This window comes from Diadema antillarum, unplaced genomic scaffold, assembly GCF_040938485.1.
Source record: "Diadema antillarum isolate AM-2024a unplaced genomic scaffold, OU_Dant_1.0 seq00001401_RagTag, whole genome shotgun sequence".
Lineage (NCBI taxonomy): Eukaryota > Metazoa > Echinodermata > Echinoidea > Diadematoida > Diadematidae > Diadema > Diadema antillarum.
Window position 1 is genome coordinate 1 of NW_027272156.1, and position 18,762 is coordinate 18,762.

General features: G+C 40.6%; 1 protein-coding gene across 1 annotated transcript; it reads right to left on the bottom strand.

Annotated features, from left to right (window-relative positions):
- Nucleotides 1-2,442: 2,442 nt before the first annotated feature.
- Nucleotides 2,443-18,427, bottom strand: LOC139709053 (serine racemase-like). Its single transcript, XM_071621019.1, has 10 exons — nt 18,201-18,427; nt 15,335-15,504; nt 12,427-12,534; nt 11,868-12,017; nt 9,614-9,796; nt 7,862-8,089; nt 7,131-7,250; nt 6,085-6,159; nt 4,150-4,362; nt 2,443-3,161 (listed from the first exon to the last, which is right to left on the bottom strand). Exons 1-10 carry the CDS (start codon nt 18,400-18,402, stop codon nt 2,985-2,987), a joined length of 1,626 nt encoding a protein of 541 aa, XP_071477120.1. The 5' UTR covers nt 18,403-18,427; the 3' UTR covers nt 2,443-2,984.
- Nucleotides 18,428-18,762: the final 335 nt, after the last annotated feature.

Genomic DNA, 18,762 nt, shown 5'->3' on the forward strand with positions numbered 1-18,762 from the left:
AGGCCCCCCCTCCAGATCTTGGCCGTCGACCGCGACGAAAATTGGCACACACATTGCCTATGATGTAATCTAATATACCATGAAGTTAATTTTTCAAAAAATCATCATTTATGCTAAATTATGCTAATTTATGCATGATAATGCATAAAATCAGACTATTTGGTATAAATCACAAAATAAAGCTCAAAACAGGCACATTTTTTGTGTAAATATTCTTTTTAGTGTCCTTAGCAAATGCAATAAAAAAATTGTGATATCAGAAAAAATTCTGAAGTATTTTATTGTTTTTTTGAATTTCTTATATATTTCCTCGTTTTTTCGACTTTATGTTTTTCATTGTTTTTTCGATGAAATTTGTCCGCGACATTGCTCTGAACAAGAAAATATGTTATTCATTGATTTTAATCAATAAAACACCAAAATAATCATGCTTTTATGAAATTTGCCAGTAAGCACAGTTTGCATTGAAATTGTACACGAATTAACGTTTTTGAGCAATTTTTGGTCTGACATGCATGTACATATTTATGCGTAACTTCGGAACCGCGCGCCCGGGCGTCGCAAATTTGGTGTCAAAAGATGCGGGAGACTCGAAAGAAAAAAGTCATGAAACGTCGCGGCAATGGATTTTTGCGATTGCGATACATCGCGCGGAACGTCGAGGGGGGGGGCCTCGGATTCATGTCTATTAAGTCTTCATGTCAAGCACATTCTGTACATAACTGGAGAACATAATCAGGCTTCAAAAGACTCCTTGATTAAGAACAATTTTCTGTTTTATTGATCATGAGCCTTTTGACATAAAAATCTTGAGGCCCATAAACCAGGTACCACGTGCATGGAGTGGGAACAGCTCTAGCTTACAACAACAAAATATATCTGGAGTCAGATGTACAGGTCAACATTGGTGGGAGAGATATCTGTTGCCCAGAGATTGATATTAACAGACTTTCACCTCATTGAATACAATATGCCTCACTTTCGGATGACTGCCTGTGAGTGGTTGATTGCTAAGGCAAGAAAGGCTTAATTGACTGGCAAAAATATCTCCTAAAGAAGGGCCATTGTGCATTAGAATGACGCCTTACACGTGGCCTACAAGCAATCTTAAGTCTGCACTGTCCTGATAACCCTTGTGTGCTTTGGGTGCGGATCGGCACAGAAAATGCAACAGTCAACCTTGGATATTATAAAGTCAAATCTACTTGGACTGAAGAAACAGCTGCAACTTACAGAAATTCTGACTAATGAAGGATTAAAATCAATAGAATATGAAAAAGAAGAGGACTTGAAAAGACCTTCAACTCAGGCGATTATTTGACTTATGCGAGGTCGACTGCACAGGTCACTGTAAATCATTGCACACAGTCCATTATTTCTGGCACCAAGAATTAATGGTGATCAAAAAATTTATCAGGATTTTTTTTTTTTTAAAGAAATTATCTCACAAATATTGACTTTAATATTGATTTAAAGCACACCAGTCTGTGTATGAATAGGAACAACAGTGTTAAAAAAATCAATGTGCTGTCTGGTAGGACTACTTGCTTGCCTGTATTTGATCCACAGCAGGTGTCAAATATTACAAACACTTCACGGCAATATTTTGGAAAGATGGTAGAAGAATTCAGGGAAATGCAATTATCTGTAGAGCTACGACCACTTGGGGCAGTAAAATTACTTTTTTAAAACTTTGTTATGCCATTTTACAGGCATTTCCAGCTCTAAGACTGCCAATATAGGATATGTCACCTTTTCACAAAAAGCTTAAAAGTTGGGGGAACAGACATACTGTGAATATTGTTGATAGAACCCCCAAAACATACAAACAGATAAAACAATCAACTCAATTTTGTGAGATGACAACATTATGTTAACTACCATGTACCTGGTAAATTACTAACCACCCCCCCCCCCCCATCATCATCAATATTTGTATTGCTGACAATAGTGTTAATATCTATGTAGAAGAAGCTCTTCTAACAAAAGAAATGGCAGAAATACATCTCTTGTGCATAACCAAGTATCAAACTAGAGGATTTCTTGAGTGCCCCTTGTGATTAAATGTGTATATTCTCTGTGATTGCCCATAGTTCAACCTCTCCTCCCAAGGGTTGGAACTGAGAATTCTTGATCTCTCCTGAGACTGAGTCAAACAAATACAAATCAGTGGAGTGTTGACTCCTTGTGAAACAGATACTCATGTTGGCACTGGAAGCAACAGTGAATCACTGTTGAACACAACATATCTTTAAAAGACGGTTATAAAACCAGAACAGACGCTGCAGGGGCGGATCCAGGAATTCTGTAAAGGGGGGGCGTGACTAATATTTCTGGTGCCACTTCCGGGTTTCATTTCATTGTTTTTCTTTTTATTTCTTTTGTTTTTTACGAAAAATAAAGGGGGGGGGGCGTGCGCCGGTTGCGCCCCCCTTTGGATCCGCCACTGCGCTGGTGAAAAACTTCTTAAGTCTCTATAAAAAGAGCAACACTTAATCTCAGTCTGGTTACACTTTAGTACAGTGACGACTTTCTTGTCCATCACTTTTGTTAATGTTGTCCAACACCAAACTGACCAGCACATATTTGAATGCTGGATTTAGGTTCGTCATCTCTCCTAATTCACTTTTGTTTGCACATTTCTGAAGTAGACATAGAGAAGTTGATGAAACCAAGCAAAACACTTTTGTTTGTTCAGGAAGTCTTCAGAGATTATACATGAATTCAACATGTTCTGTTTTGTCAGGATGCAGTCCAGAATAGGTTCCACTTGGGAATATCAACATCTAAACGACACATGATGTTCCAGACATCAGAGCATCAAACTCTTTTGATGTGGTTGAAAGACGGCAAATCATCAAAGCACGCCTGCAGAGGATGATGAGGATGACGATGATGATTTTAATGATGTTGATGATGACGGCATCCTGTGCTACAGGTTTTCATTGTCTTTGCATAGCAACTCTGCAGCATTCCTCGCTGGGTCATAGCCACGATTTGACCGTGTCCATATCAACGTTTCCTCCGCACAGTATCACGGCGACGTTCTTGATCTCCGGCGGCAGCAGCGAGAAGTTCTCACTCATCACCACTGCCACGCCCACTCCGGCCGAGGGCTCTATCCACTGCTTCATGTACTGCCACACCAAACATGTGGCATTCTGAGTGGGGAAAAAACAAAACAAAACAAAACATGTACCAAGTTGGTGTCTAAATATACCCAGTGCCAATGATCCACCTGTTGTCCTTATGAAAGCAAGAAGGGGTGTTCAAAACAAGATGGAGCACTAAATATGTTGGAAATATATATTGAAAAAATGTGCAAAATGTGTTGTACCGCTAAATAAATTTACAAAATATATTGAACCTGAGTCATGTACAGCATGTGTAAAACATTATAACAACAAGATTTACAAATTTCTATATAACGCAAATGACAATCCCTATGCCACTCTGCTGGATAAAGATGGCAAAAATGCACGCAAACTTTTCAGTTTCCTCAAGTTTACCACGAGTGAAGAGTATATCAATGTACCATAACATTGAAAGAGACAGCACTCGTAAAACAAATCATTAAACCTATTGCTTATGAGAACATGCTGGATACTGTACACAATCTACAACTGTATGGGAATTTCCTTTTTTGTAGAGAGGAAGCTTGATAGGGCAAACACACACACACACACACACACACACACACACACACACACACACACACACAAATGAGGATAGCATAATGCATGTATTCTTGTTATTAAGATTTGATGGATTTATGTGTGCTGTGATGTCAAATCCATTTGGAATTAGTTTCCAACTCGCTAAAAAAGACAGGTTCAGCTTTCATATAGTACCAGCGAACGAGCAACATATAAGTTACACACAAAATAGTGTGAAAGAATCATTTGAGAACAACTAGGTTGTGAAGTATTTATTGAAACCTTGTGGGATTTCAAATAAGAGAATGAAGGTTCACCTGAAAATGATGTAAATCTAGGTTCATCTGAAAGCACTTGTATGTGCATGTTGTTTGTGTAAGTTTGAGCTTGCGTTTGTGTTTGTGGGTGTATGTGTTCATGTGTGTGGGGATGTCTTGTGAAGGAACAATAAATAGGTTCTGGAATAAAATGTTGCAGCTGTCTGTCCACTCACCACAATCTCTTCCTCGGTCACCGTGAAGACATCATCGACGTAGTTGGCAATGATTGGCCAAGTGCTCTTTCCGATCGACACCTTGAGTCCGTCCGCTACGGTGTCCACGGGGCCTGGTGGCAGAGGGATGAACTTCTTTGCACGGAACGACTTGAAGCAGTCGTTGGCATTGGCTGGCTCGGCTGCGTACACTTTGATGCTCGGCTTCTTTGACTGCAACAATCAGGAGTGATTAACGCTGGTAACATTAGACTGAGGCTTTACCATTTAATCATCATTTATTATTCAATTCTTGTCCTATGCACACAAAACAACTCTTTGTCACATTGGCATGACTTAAAAGACAAAATTTAATGCCCAAATACACATGTGGGGTGAGTGAATGCATCAATATTAGTAGAGCACATCAGTAAAAGTTTGAGGAAAATCTGACACTTCGTTCAAAAGTTATAAATTTTTTTGTAAAAGTTTCTGTACTGCCATCGCTGGATGAGAAAACTACTGCCATTTGTGATGTCATGTACGTACAACAATATAAAGAAAAAATCAAGGGAATTCCATAGAATTCCAATTTCATTTGTTATTAAAAGTGCACACTCCCTTGACTTGTTACTGACACATGTGAAGAGTAATATTGGATCCCTGCTTTCTGAGAGGAGAGAAGGAAAAGTAAAGCAATCTTTCATTTTGCTAGAAATGTGAAAATACATAATATAAGCATCAGCTGCTAAATATATCCAGGTACATAATATTTCTTCTTTTTATGCCTCCGCAACGAAGTGGCCAGAGGCATTATGTTTTCAGGTCGTCCGTCCGTCCGTCCGTCCGTCCGTCCGTACGTCCGTCCGTACGTCCGTCCGTCCCGTTTTGTTTTTGTCGATATCTCAAGAACCGTGTGGTGGTTTTACATCAAACTTGGTATGAGGGTATATCCTTGGGGGATAATACTTTGTGTGGATTTTAGGGTCACAGGGTCAAAGGTCAAAGGTCACAGATTATTTTGTGAAAAAAAATGTGAAATTTCATGTTTTTCTCCATATCTCGCAAATGGTTCAAGGTATCTTCATGGAACTTAGTATAAATGCTTGTACCGATGGGCAGTGATTATCTAGGGAAGTTGGGGGTCCTGGGTCAAAGGTCAGGGGGTCAAAGGTCAAGGTCAACTCCTCAAAATATCACTACTTTCCTTAAAATGCAATATGCCTGAAGGTTTTTTTTTTTAAAACTTGATGTATGGCATGTATTACCCAATATATATTTTTTGGGGAAGTTTCTTGCCAAAAGGTCAAAGGTCAAAAGGTAAAAGGTCAAGTGAAAGTGCTAAATTGCACTTTTTCCTCCATATCTCAAAAGTAACTCAAGGTATCATCATGAAACTTACATATTTATGCATGTTCAACCTAACAGTGATTCTCTTTGGAACTGTGAGGTCAAAGGTCAAAGGCCAGGTTTAGATAATGCTATTTTCCCATTTGATACTGAAATTATACTTTTTCTCAATACCTTGAAAATTACTCAATGCATAAACTTATAAAAGGGTCAAAAGTCAAGTAAAAATCATCAGTTCCCCAAATACCTGCACTCTGACATTTTAATCATTCATCCAACTGAACCTAGTTCTAGGAAAGTGAACATTCAGCACATTTGTGTCAAACCTGTCGTTTTAATATTTTGCCAATTGTGTGAAACTGTCATCACACATTGTCAAGACATTGTACTATAGACCTATTAGGAGAACCATGCATTATGGCGGAGGCATATCAGTAGCCATAGCGATATATCTAGTTTTTACTCTTTATTAAGCAGCATTCCTGGATGTGTCACAGTCATCATGTCATGTGTGCTGCTCATACAGCTGAGAAAGCACAGCAGGGCCCTGAATTTCAAGAGCAACATGGCAAGCAAAACTCGAGAGGGAGATCGGTTGCAACTGACCTTGATTGCCGTGGCTATTCCAGCAATCATTCCTCCTCCCCCGACAGGAACCACCAGAGCATCCAGGTCAGGGATCTGTAAAAGCAACAGATACTAGTATTAAAACTACTAGTACACACACTATGTGTGTATATATATCTATATATATATCTATATCTATCTATCTATATCTATATATATATATATATATATATATATATATATATATATACATATATATATATATATACATATATATATATATATATATATATATATATATGTCTTCATGTATGTATTGAACAGTAAACTTACACTGAATACACATTACTTTTTCTTCTGTTGGGGTACCTTGGTAATCCCAATGCTCTGTTAGGCAGCTGTGTTTAACATAGAGCACAGATATATTGGTGCTATATACTGAATTCAAGCTGGCAATTCATAAAACACACTATGCAAACTTAAAAAGTTAATGATTTATTATTTTATTTTTTTTAGTTGTACGTGAAGTAAAGATGGAGAACCATACACAGTGAAATTCATTGGAATTTCCTCTTTTACAGTAAATTGACTCCATTGAGGGTAAAAAGGGGAAAAATAAATGTGTGCCTGCCAACGGGAAGTTATCAGGTTGACAAGGAACAGGGGACTTAAAGGGGAAGGCTAGTAACTGATCAGTGGAATCAGTGGAAATGCTGGGAGATGATTGTTCCGATCCTTATGGGATTCATTCTAGAGTTCATTGTATATCTATTGTTGTGTGAAAATGATTTGCTTCAGAACGGTCTCATATTCAAGTAATGTGCAGATTAATGCTCCGTCACTGACCAGGGACGCTAACCTGGAAGCATTAAATTGCACATTACTTGAATATGAGACCATTCTGAAGCAAATCATTTTCACACAACAATAGATATACAATGAACTCTTGAATGAATCCCATAAGGATTGGAACAATCATCTCCCAGCATTTCCACTGATTCCCACTGATCAGTTACTAGCCTTCCCCTTTAAACTGTGACACCCGATGGGAAAGGTGCCAGTAAATAAGCCATACAGATGGTCACCTGTTCAAGAAGCTCCAGGCCAATGGTGCCCTGGCCTGAAATAACATCATAGGTCTGTGACGGAGAAAAGAAGTGAGCTCCGGTTTCCTCTACCACCCGCTTGCCAAACTCCTCTCGAGACTGCATGAGAGATCAGAGTCCATGAAAGCGAAAGCCTGTGTTACACACATGGTCACCCTATCAGAGACTTGTCGCAACATGCTCTGAACAGTGTCATGGTAGGGCTGCCAAAATTTACCCATCACAATCAGGGAGATTCCACAGAGCAGCCAGGCAGATTTTTGTGTGTTACATACATCTCAATCGCCAAATATAATTCTTGAGTCAGGAAGATTGTTACGTTCTGCTATCGACATACAGAGATATTTGAGTTTTCGGGAAACCTCCTACAGAATCAGGAAGGCTGGGCAGCAATGTCATGGTTTTGGTGTGGGAAGACTAAAAACTGAAACAAAAATGCTCCTTCGTCAAGATTTCTGGAAATAGTTCACATAAAAACAACACCCCAAAAAAAAAAAAGCCCACAAAAGTAATCTCATATAAAAAAATTAAATGCCTATCAATCAGAATGAAATACTACAAAACACACTTTAACATTTTGTGGAAATCAAATCAAATGCAGATTGATAAAATAGACTTGTATTCAACAATAAACAAAAAAAAAAAATTGTATGACTATCCCTACCCTTGTAATGGAAAACACTTCTAGGGTGAATCAATGTGACACAAACCTCTTCAGTTGGCTCACACATCACCACTCCAGCACCATACCCCAAGACAGCATTCCTCTTGCACAGCGGTGCCGTGGTTGGCATGACAACGAAGGCCTCGATCCCATTCAGCTTGGCGGCATAGGCTAGCGCCTGTCCAAAATTCCCCGAGCTGTGCGTGACCACTTTGATTTCTTCTTCAGGACGAGATTCCTTCAGCTTCGTAACTGCATTCAGAGCTCCGCGAATCTTCAAAACGCAAATGCACACACACACACACACACAAAAAAAATTACGATTCAGCATGAACATGCGCATTTCGTTCACTCACAATTGTGACTGCTCGATGTATCTGCCCCTCCTACGTAAGTATGTATTGCTGCGACATCTGCTGTGATATTTGACCCCTACACACAATTTCACTCTAACCTTTTGGAATACGTCATAACAAGTGCACCCTCACACAGCTTACCTTACACATTTACTAAGAAATGTAATCTATTTTACAGGATGTCCATTAACAAAGATCTTAGTTATCATTTAATCAAGACCACTTCTGATGAACACAGAGACTCCAACTCTCCCGTTTTTGACGGGAGATCTCCCGCCGAAAGCCCATTTTTGCAAAATCTCCCGTTCTCCCGTTTTAGATTTGATTTCTCCCGCCCTGGCTCTGTGTCTCCCGGTGGAAAGAATTTTTTACTTATTGCTATCGTATGTTGAAAAAATAAGCCTTATATAGATAGCACCAGAGAACATCTAGAACCCTAACTTCGCGCTTCGCACACATCAACTTGGAGTCTCCCGTTTGCTAGGGGTTTCGGGCGGGAGAATCTCCAGATCAGAAGGTGCTTGGGGTTGGAGTCTCTGTGAACATACTATGACAGATATAGCTGTAGCTGAAATGATAAAACATTAAAAAATACATCTTAGTTTAGAGATACATTGTATACAAGGAAGGGAATCATTATGATAAATAGCCTCGCAAGAATTTTGTTCTCTGTAAAATGTGGCTGCTTTTGAAATTATAAAAAAAAAAAGAAAGAAGAAAAATTATGTCTCATGTGATTTAATGGTTTCATTTCTAACATTATCTGTTTTACCATTCATAACTTTCAAGTTAATGTTTTACAATGGTTTATAATCCACATTACTCAACATCACAGGATAGAAAGCCAAAATAACAATACATGATATCGTTATTGTAACATGACATGAGGCAGTAGGGTTGGTCTACATGTAGAAAATAGTCATATGAAACTGAAGTTTGTAAATGAAAACTCTCATATATGTACAAAGAAAATTATGAAAGTAAATATGAATGTGACAGCCTGATCAAGGGGCAGATTACACTTGTCACTTGCCACAGAAAGGTCCAGGCAATAATTGAATATACGTACTAGACATTCCAGGGGGAATCATATTTTCCTTAAGAGACTACCGTATACTTTCCTGAAGCATGCAGAGCTGAGGGATAATATTGTCTTGAGAGGGAAATATAACTACCAATGAACTGCCAGTATCATATATTGAATATACAAGACAATATATGTAATATTGTATTGTCTACATAAAGCATCATTCTATTCTGGCTCTGTTGGCAGCCAATCAATTTCTGAAATTACGCCATTTTACCTGACGTGACGACACTGCTCGAAACATATTGATTTTGATCCTCACTGCATTTAACACTTGAGTGATTGCATGCATAACATTGACAAATCATCGACAAGTATCTGTACATAGATCATAGATTTTCACAAGAATTCTTACCTTAAAGGACCCAGTCTTTTGTAGTAGCTCACACTTGAAGAACAGCTTCCTGCCCGGGGCCCGACTGTCAAGCATCCCACACGTCATGACCGGGGTCATGTGAATGTGACCTTTGACCCTGAGGGCAGCTTCTTCTATAGATTCTAGTGTTACTGCCTGCATGATTCTGGCACGTGTTTGCTTCTGGAAGAGAAAAATAAAAATGGGGGGAAAAATGTCACTTGTTTGGGTAATTCTGTGTCAGTCACAAATCAGCAAATTTGAGTGACACACTTATGTACACTGTGTATGGGGGGGGGGGATGGGGAGGGGGTAGGGATCATCCATGCTCAAGGATTGGATCAGAAATACTTTACTTTAAATACGAACATACTTTTTATACCTGTTAAGCATAACAAGGCAGTATTTCAATACATTCTCTCTTAATAGAAGAAAATAATACATCATTGTAGTGTTGCAGTTGTTTGACTTGTTTTTCTCTATATACATATGCATGTGTGAATCCAATGTAAATGCATAAACCCTAGGCTGACTTTACAATACTGAACACAACATATTGCTTTTACATTGCCAAATGCTGCATGGACCTGCATGCATTGTACACTATTTCATTACAGCAGGAGAGCACTGGCATAAATCAAACACAGTGCGTGCAAAACTACAAAGAAAACACTCAATCAAATACACATTCCTCTTTCAGTATTTGCATATATACATGTACACGTACACTGCATGCATGTCGATGGCAATTAATCAATGGAAAACAAAAACAAACCTATGCAAAGTGCAACATGTACGTGTCACCGCCAAGGAACACTGGTCTCACACAGTAACAAACAAGCACACCACTGTTAAAAGAAGCTCCCGCTATTCATTCACACTCAATGGACCAAATGGTAAAACCTGCGCCAGGGCAGTGGACTTTGGACCCCCAAGGATTTTAGGGTGCTTAAAGGAACAGCAGGGGTTTGGCTCATCCAGATGTAGCATGTGCTGTTATATGGGTGTTCCCCTGTGCAGGTATTTCAATAACTTTTGACATCAGAGAGGGATTGATACAGGACTCCACAGCCCTCATTAAGGAAATTCTAGGGCATTATGCAGAGCTGAGGACATTAAATTTACCCATCAAAACCAGAGAGCTTCCATAGGGCAGGGCACTTACGTGTTACATGCATCTCAAGGGGCAAAAGTACTTTGTAATTCCCAAATCAGGAAGATTTTTACATCCTGATATCGGGACCACACCATGAGTATTCATGAAGCTGCCTGCACAATCAGGGAGACTTTGCAGCTGTGTTACATGATACATTTATCATAACATCTATACATTTCATAACAATATGTGTATTACACCAATCCACTGGGAAAAATAAAAACTCAAAACAAAATCAAAATAAATACCACACTGCTGTAAGTGAAGTTGAATATGGATCTCCAAAGAAAATTGTGCACAATTTGAAACTTTGCAAAGGAACTTTGAAATGCGAACAACCATTGGGTCCTTAATTTCTACCCAAAGGCATACGTGTGCCCTTTGAAGGAGTCTATGATAATTCACCAAATGAGTGGGTGCAACAGATAACTGGCGTTTGGGTCCAAAGGTCAAACTTACTGACAGAATGCCATCATCAGCTGTCTTTATACCTCAATGGGCAACAAATTAAAGTGGATCCTCCATGCTCTATGTGTGAAACATTTATTCCTGGGCACCAAAGCCTACAATTAGGCTATTATAAGGGTGGAAAGGGGTAGGGATCTACTTGGTGGTACACACTTAACCCCTTGCTAACAGGAATCAGATGAACCATTTATTACCCCTGTGGATAATAACGAGATCCAAGAATCAAAGGTTATAAGGTCCTGCAAAAAGGTGATTAGGGTTATGGTAACAAAATTCTTGGGATCGGCAATACCTGGGTGCCGCGCAGCGAGCATCACTTTTATAGATGCATTATGGGATAGCTCAGGGGACAAACTTGCAACCAGTTTTTGGCTGCATATGCACTTGGAGACAGGTCATGTTCCATCTTTTCCAGGGGTAGGTTTAGTTGAAGATTTCTTCGCTTTCCATCATGTGACCAGCACATTGAAGCCTTGCATGAGGGAACCATAACTCCAGTGACTGTAAATTGGTCAAATTTAGATGTTTTAAACTCTTTTTTAGCTTATTACTCACTGGAGAAAAAAAGCAGTAACCAAAAAAACCCACAAAATAACATCTTTTACAACATCTGCCTCTGATCTGCATTACCTTTTCGTACACATGGCTACCCTGGTGCTCTGATTTAAGAGGCAAGCGGATGTAAATTCGGCTCTCTATGTGGAGCGGGATTCCCGCTGACCACATATCCCGGATCTTAAGGCTGATGTTCTTGCGCCTGTGGTGAGAGTGTGGTGGGCACTGCAAGAAAATGGCATTCAAGTAAACAAGTTATTAACATCATACACTCGATATAGTTCGTCGGTTATAGGCTATTGCCATTTTTGTTCTAATAGGGGTTTATACCATGCTCACTCAGACATATTAAGACAATGTCAAAATTTGGTATGAATGGAAACAAATCAAACAACTACATCCTTTTTCTCTCAAGATTGTTTTGAAGACATCTCACTGTGCTATTAAACTATAGAAAGAGGAATGTCAGCAAATATACAGATCAGCAAACACTAAACAAAGTAAGGCTTTATATCAAGGACAAGCACAGAGACATATTTGAACTAATGATGATCTACACATTGACCTTAAATTTGTCTGAACAGCACTACCACTGATCAGCGGGCACTTGCTGGACAGTCTGAAACATACTGACCTGGAACTTCTGAAAGCGGATGATTTCTTTCATTTCGATCTTTGCCTGGCATCCTTGCTTGATTGATGTCTTGCGTTTCCTCTTCTTTTTATTGGGATTATCGCTCTTCTGCAGAGGAGAATGTCAAGATGATGGCAGGGAGTGTTAACGCAAGATAATAACAAAACACAAGCTGTGTCCATACCCATGATTTGATATATATCCCGCATTCACACTAGTCCCCATGTTGCAGGGAAAGTCCCGCATGGCAGGACTTTCCCCTCCAAAGCCACAGTGTGGACGCTCATTGGGACTTTTCCCTCCGTCACGGCTAAGCAAGTCGGGTACAAAATTTGGAGGAGAGAGTGACCTTGGGCCACAATTGATAGCGCCCAGCTGTATTCATCAAGTGTGCCCATGTCTGAAGTCTGGTTTCAAACGACAGGGCTCATCCCATGCCCTAATTGCCCCCATGGCTTGGGGGAGGGGCAGTCCAGATTGTAGTGTAGATGGTCAGTCATTATTAACAAGGCAAGTGCCATAATGTGACTCGCCCATTCGCGTACAAGAAATTGTATGCGAATGGGATATAACAGATAAAAAAAGAGATATAACAGATAAAAAGAGATATAAAAGGGGAAAAATTTATGGCAAAAAAAAAAATGTGCCATAAAAACTTAACATTATGCCCTTTAAGTTCGTTGACCCCTGCCTTGTGGTGATCATCCACTCCCCAAGGGACATCTACCATTCAAGTTTAGTCACAAATGGAGTTATGGATCAAAAGTTATGACCCATAATAGAAACGCGCCATAAAAACTTAACATTGGGCTCTAAAAGTTCGTTGACCCCTGCTTGTGACCTCTGACCTTGTGGTGACCATCCACTCCCCAAGGGACATCTACCATCCAAGTTTAGTCACAAACGGACTTATGGATCAAAAGTTATGACCCATAATCGAAACGCGCCATAAAAACTTGACATTGGGCTCTAAAAGTTCATTGACCCCTGCTTGTGACCTTTGACCTTGTGGTGATCATCCACTCCCCAAGGGACATCTACCATTCAAATTTAGTCACAAATGGAGTTATGGATCAAAAGTTATGACCCATATTAGAAATGCGCCATAAAAACTTAACATTGGGCTCTAAAAGTTTGTTGACCCCTGCTTGTGACCTTTGACCTTGTAATGACCATCCACTCCCAAAGGGACATCTACCATCCAAGTTTAGTCACAAATGGACTTATGGATCAAAAGTTATGACCCATAATCGAAACGCGCCATAAAAACTTGACATTGGGCTCTAAAAGTTCGTTGACCCCTACTTGTGACCTTTGACCTTGTGGTGATCATCCACTCCCCAAGGGACATCTATTATTCAAGTTTAGTCACAAATGGACTTATGGATCAAAAGTTATGACCCATAATAGAGACGCGCCATAAAAACTTAACATTGGGCTCTAAAAGTTCGTTGACCCCTGCTTGTGACCTCTGACCTTGTGGTGACCATCCAATCCCCAAGGGACATCTACCATCTAAGTTTAGTCACAAATGGAGTTATGGATCAAAAGTTATGACCCATAATAGAAACGCGCCATAAAAACTTGACATTGGGCTCTAAAAGTTCATTGACCCCTGCCTGTCAGCTTTGACCTTGAGGTGACCTTCATTATGGTAAAATGTGAAACTTTGTACGACCCCTCTTCCCTCGAAGTTTGATTGCAATTGAAGCCCAGAGTAAAGAGTTATTGAAGTTTTTGTAGCGTTACGGACAGACGACGGACGGACGGACGACGGACGGACAGACGCCGCAGGCGATCCCTTAGTCTCCACTCACCTCCGGTGGGCTCGACAAAAACGATAAGATCTTTGATGACTGTCCCGGTGATGCAGGGTCTAGTGTGAACACAAGTATGATAACCAGTGTTGTAGACGTCCAAATAATTTTGTGCACTTAATTTAAGCATAATCATTTTAAAAGTCTGACTTTGTTGGGACTCAGCACCAATTCACACTGTCACAGTACTCTGTGGTAATACTACCGCCATCTGTATGCCTCTGAATTCTTCTAGGTATGGTGAAACAGAATGATCACATTCAACAGCCTACATTTGATTGTTCTAGGCACACCATGCTTAAAATCACACCTTGAAACCCAGACAATACCGGTAGATAGTTTGCTGTTGTAGAGATGCGCATACAAATGTCACAATTTCGTTTTTGAACATCAACCCCTGTTACAAGCTTAGCAAAAACAAAATCTAAAATCGCTTATCAGAAATGATGTAAAAAACTTGTTTCCAAAAATATATACAGGAAGATATGTAAAGTCTGAGATGTTAGGTGATACTATCTGGTGTGTCCAGATTACAGTGTAATTTTTGGTCACATGTATCAAACTTTGCTTGTTAATGAATCAATACCTGATCCCTTAATCAGGACAGTTGCTAAAATCAGATAACAGTCCTACACAGAGTCATCTCCATTAAAGACATTATTTACCATTTGCAGATGAAACAAAAACCCAACTTTTGTGCTTCAAAATAGTTCTAAAATGTGAGTTAGGGATAGAAACAACCACTGTAAAAATGTTAATCAGTATAATAAAAAAATATACAAATGTGAACAATAGTCATATTAAAACTGTTTCTAGAATAAACCGTCTACAGTTATGATTTATTGAGAAAAATAGTGGTATCTCCTTCATATTTCAGGCTTTATTGCAAAATTGTTTAATATACAATAGGATGTTTTGTGACAGAACTGACCTAAAACAGATGCATCGAATGTGATTACTCGGAACACTTTAAATCAATGGTAAACAGTACCTTTAAGGTGTGGCACCTGCACAACATTTAGTCTGGTACCGGTACTCATCCTGATTGTATGCATGCATACCAAATAGCTTCCTTCCTCCAAAAGACTCACTCTCAATTTCTCCTCCTCCCTCTCCCGCTCTCTCTGCTTCCTGGCCTTGTGCCTGTCACGACCAAACCGGCAGTTGCGGGTGTACTGTCCACACACTAGGAAGGGCACCCCATCGTACGGGATCACGGCGTCTCTAATGTCCTTGAATCGAATCTTCAGTGCTTTCATGTCTGTCAGCCCAATAGTCATATATGAAATGCAAGAAGTCATGGATAAAAATGCAGGAAGTCATACAAGAAGAGGCATGATACTGTGAATGTGTGTGTTCACCATGGAAAGCAGATTTGATTGTAAACAAGGTATGTCCCCCCCCCAAAAAAAAATTACAATTTGATTTTTGCATTGATAACCCCAAATAAAATTACTGTCTAATCGCTACTTCACGGTCTTAAAGGGGCATAGTTCCGGTGGTGTAGAGGGCGCTGTTGATGATACTGCTGATCACCGTTAGCATTGATACGAAGATTACCAAAGTTGAGCTGTCATGAAGAGTAAAGTGCGTAGGTGTTGCTAAGTAACGTTGCCTTCGTTGTCTTCTCTGCGCATCGCGCAGTCTGTAGTAATGCCAGGGTGCGTGCATATGTGCTTCTTGTTATGACATCACAAAAGAAGTTTGCTGAAGCTGTCATCCCCCTCAGCCGAATCATGAGCCAAACTGTGATCGGACCACTGACTACAGTAAATCGGACTTCTTTGGACTCGGGGAAGTGGGCCAAAGCGTAAGCGCTAAAGAGGAGTCGATAGCGTAGGTCTCTATAGGAAACTTGCGCCGTGCGCCCGCGTACGCATTTGACTAAACCACGGGGACCATGCACCTTTAAAATGCAACAACTTAGGGCTCTCTATTTTGCAGAAAACCCCATTCAATTTGGTTAAGTGGTCACAGAGAAATGTGGATTATTGTAAAGCATATCATGTGTCTGATTCTTCCAAATTTAGCACTTGGATGGTTTTGGAACAGCATATTAATGTGTGAACACATTGGGCAGAACTTGGAGGGAAGGGATTCCTGACGTGCTTTACAAAACTCCTCATTTCTCTTTGACCACTGAAGCAAATCAGATGGGGTTTTCTGTAAGATGTGGGCAATGAGTCTTAGACCCCGTTTACAGTGCGGGGCTGGGCCGAGCCGCGGCCGAGCCCAGCCGCGGCCGAGCCCAGCCTCAATTGCGAGGCCGGGCCCCGCAATTTTGTCCGTTTACACTGCCGGGCTCGGCCGCGCTTTTGATTCAAACCTTTCAATATTTTGTCGTAGTGGCGCTCTGCTTGTAAACAAATGCAATTTGGTATTGTCTGGTTTTCAGACCCTTTGCCAAATGAATTCTGTGGCTACGAAGTCGCCGTTCGGGCAAAGGCCTTTGCCGAAGGAAAAAATCCTTTGCAGGACAAAACCACCTTAAACTATACTAGTTTTCGACGTTGAGGGGGTTAATATCCTGAACAGCGAAATAGTACAGGCAGGGTTTGGAAGCCAGACTAAAATTGGCCTCGCATTTGGCCCAGTTTACGTTTACACTGAGAAAAGGCCGGGCTTGGCCGCGGCTTGGCCGCGGCCAAGACCACCTCCAGAGCGAGGCCAAATGCGAGGCCAATTTTTGCCCCGCATTTGGCCTTTTGCGCGTTTACACTGAAGCGGGGCTGGGCACGGCCGCGGCCGAGCCTCGCACTGTAAACGGGGTCATAGTTTCATAGCCTGAAATTGTATTTGGATTGATACACTATTTTTTAAGTTATCATTGTGGATGGTCCCATTGCAATTTTTTGGGGGGACATATGGTACAATAACCAAACTTTATCAGCAATTACTCTTGTGAAAGTGTGAGCCTGAAATGGCTAGGATTGTCAATTTTGGAAAGTTCTTGGCAAGAGCCACTGAAAAACGACTTGCATGGTCTCAAGAAAAGTGACTGAGAGTCACTAGCTGCAGTGATATGCCGTGCACCAAATAGACTTCTAGCTTGTATAACATACAGCTGGCCCTTAATTATGATCTGCTCACTACATTGTAGTTGCCTGATTTGAGTCACACACAGAATGCTCACCTTGATAACCAATCAGAATACGCTAATCGAAACATTGTGTAAGTTTGTTCTCTGCAGTACCACTGTCATCAAGAGAGAAATCTGCACCTGATGCAGTGCAAATCACTGGAGCTATGGGATGCCTCGGTTCAGATAAAGTAGCCACCTATAGCTCATCTACATCTTGAGCCTTTCACACACAAGAATAAAAAGCAAACCAGCATTCTCCCTGTGTCATACAAAAACAACAATCACATGATTGAAATTTTCCAGATGTATCTTTCTGCAGCGACAGGAGGCTGATTGAGCTGTGTAAATCTACATTTCCAAAATTAGACCTGTGCCATCTTTGACTGATCTCCAACAACCGAGAGACCTGATTTGGTTTTTTGCTCTGAGGATCCAAAAAGAAAAATGGGTGTCCACTGCAGAAATGCTACCTCATTGGCTGTAGTTGTAAAAGTGTTTGCCAAAAGTGGATAAGGGGTTGATCTGACATCTCACGCCTGCCTTTTTGGTGTCCTCTGGTATCTTAAGATGAAACTTTTTAGAAGTTTCAAGGGCTTTCTAGAGCATGAATACCTCTGAGCAACCAGTATAGTGAAGATACATTTGTCTTTAGTGTGAAAATTTGTATGCCATTTGAAGATGATTTCTCAGAAAGACAAATAACCAAGAGATAACTTTTGTTTCCTCACTGTGCCATTCCAAAGGAAATGAGAATATAAAAGGAGAGAAGCTTTCTGACAATGACCATCTCAACTATGCAACCACATCAGGAGAGACTCAGACAGGGGGATTTGCAAGTCTTTAATACCACCAACATGAGTCGCATGACCACCTACCAGTTTGAATGACCTGCTGCATTTTCAGCTGCCCAAAGTCTTTGGTTCTCTTCTCGACGACGTAGGTGTGCCCCGTGTGCCTCTCGAAGCTCTCGCGCACCCTCTCTGCATCCTCCAGCGTGTAGACCCACCCCTTCAGCTGGTCGTCGGAGATGGCGTTCCAGATGGATGACCAGTGAGGCGGCTGCAGGACGGCATTCATTTCGATGGTGGAGTCGTCTTCCTCATCATCATCATCAGCCTGGAGTGCATGAGCATAGTCCACCTGGAGGAAGGAAAAGTGAGAGAGATCAGTTCGAGACATTTCCTATAAATTTTGATGTGATGATAGTGAAAGGAATGGAATCCAAGAATTCTTCTCAGCCTCAGCAGCAAAGAGCTCTCTGGCTTTACTAATGTAGGCTGTGTCTGACTGTCAAAACGGTAACATCACTTTCACTTTTACAACTATTGTAATGTGCATTATACTAAAAGTGTGCAATTTTCAACCAAACTCATATTACTACTACTGGCTTTGACTACTCAGCAAAGTTTGTGACTGGTTTTACTGGTAGAAAGTAGA

Coding starts and splice junctions, on each gene's coding strand:
- LOC139709053 (XM_071621019.1), bottom strand. CDS start 18,402: ATGAATGCCGTCCTGCAGCCGCCTCACTGGTCATCCATCTGGAACGCC. Junction 9,797..11,867: donor GTAGCCATGTGTACGAAAAG/GTAATGCAGATC, acceptor TTTCTCTTCCAG/AAGCAAACACGTGCCAGAAT. Junction 7,251..7,861: donor TGTGTGAGCCAACTGAAGAG/GTTTGTGTCACA, acceptor TCTCTCATGCAG/TCTCGAGAGGAGTTTGGCAA.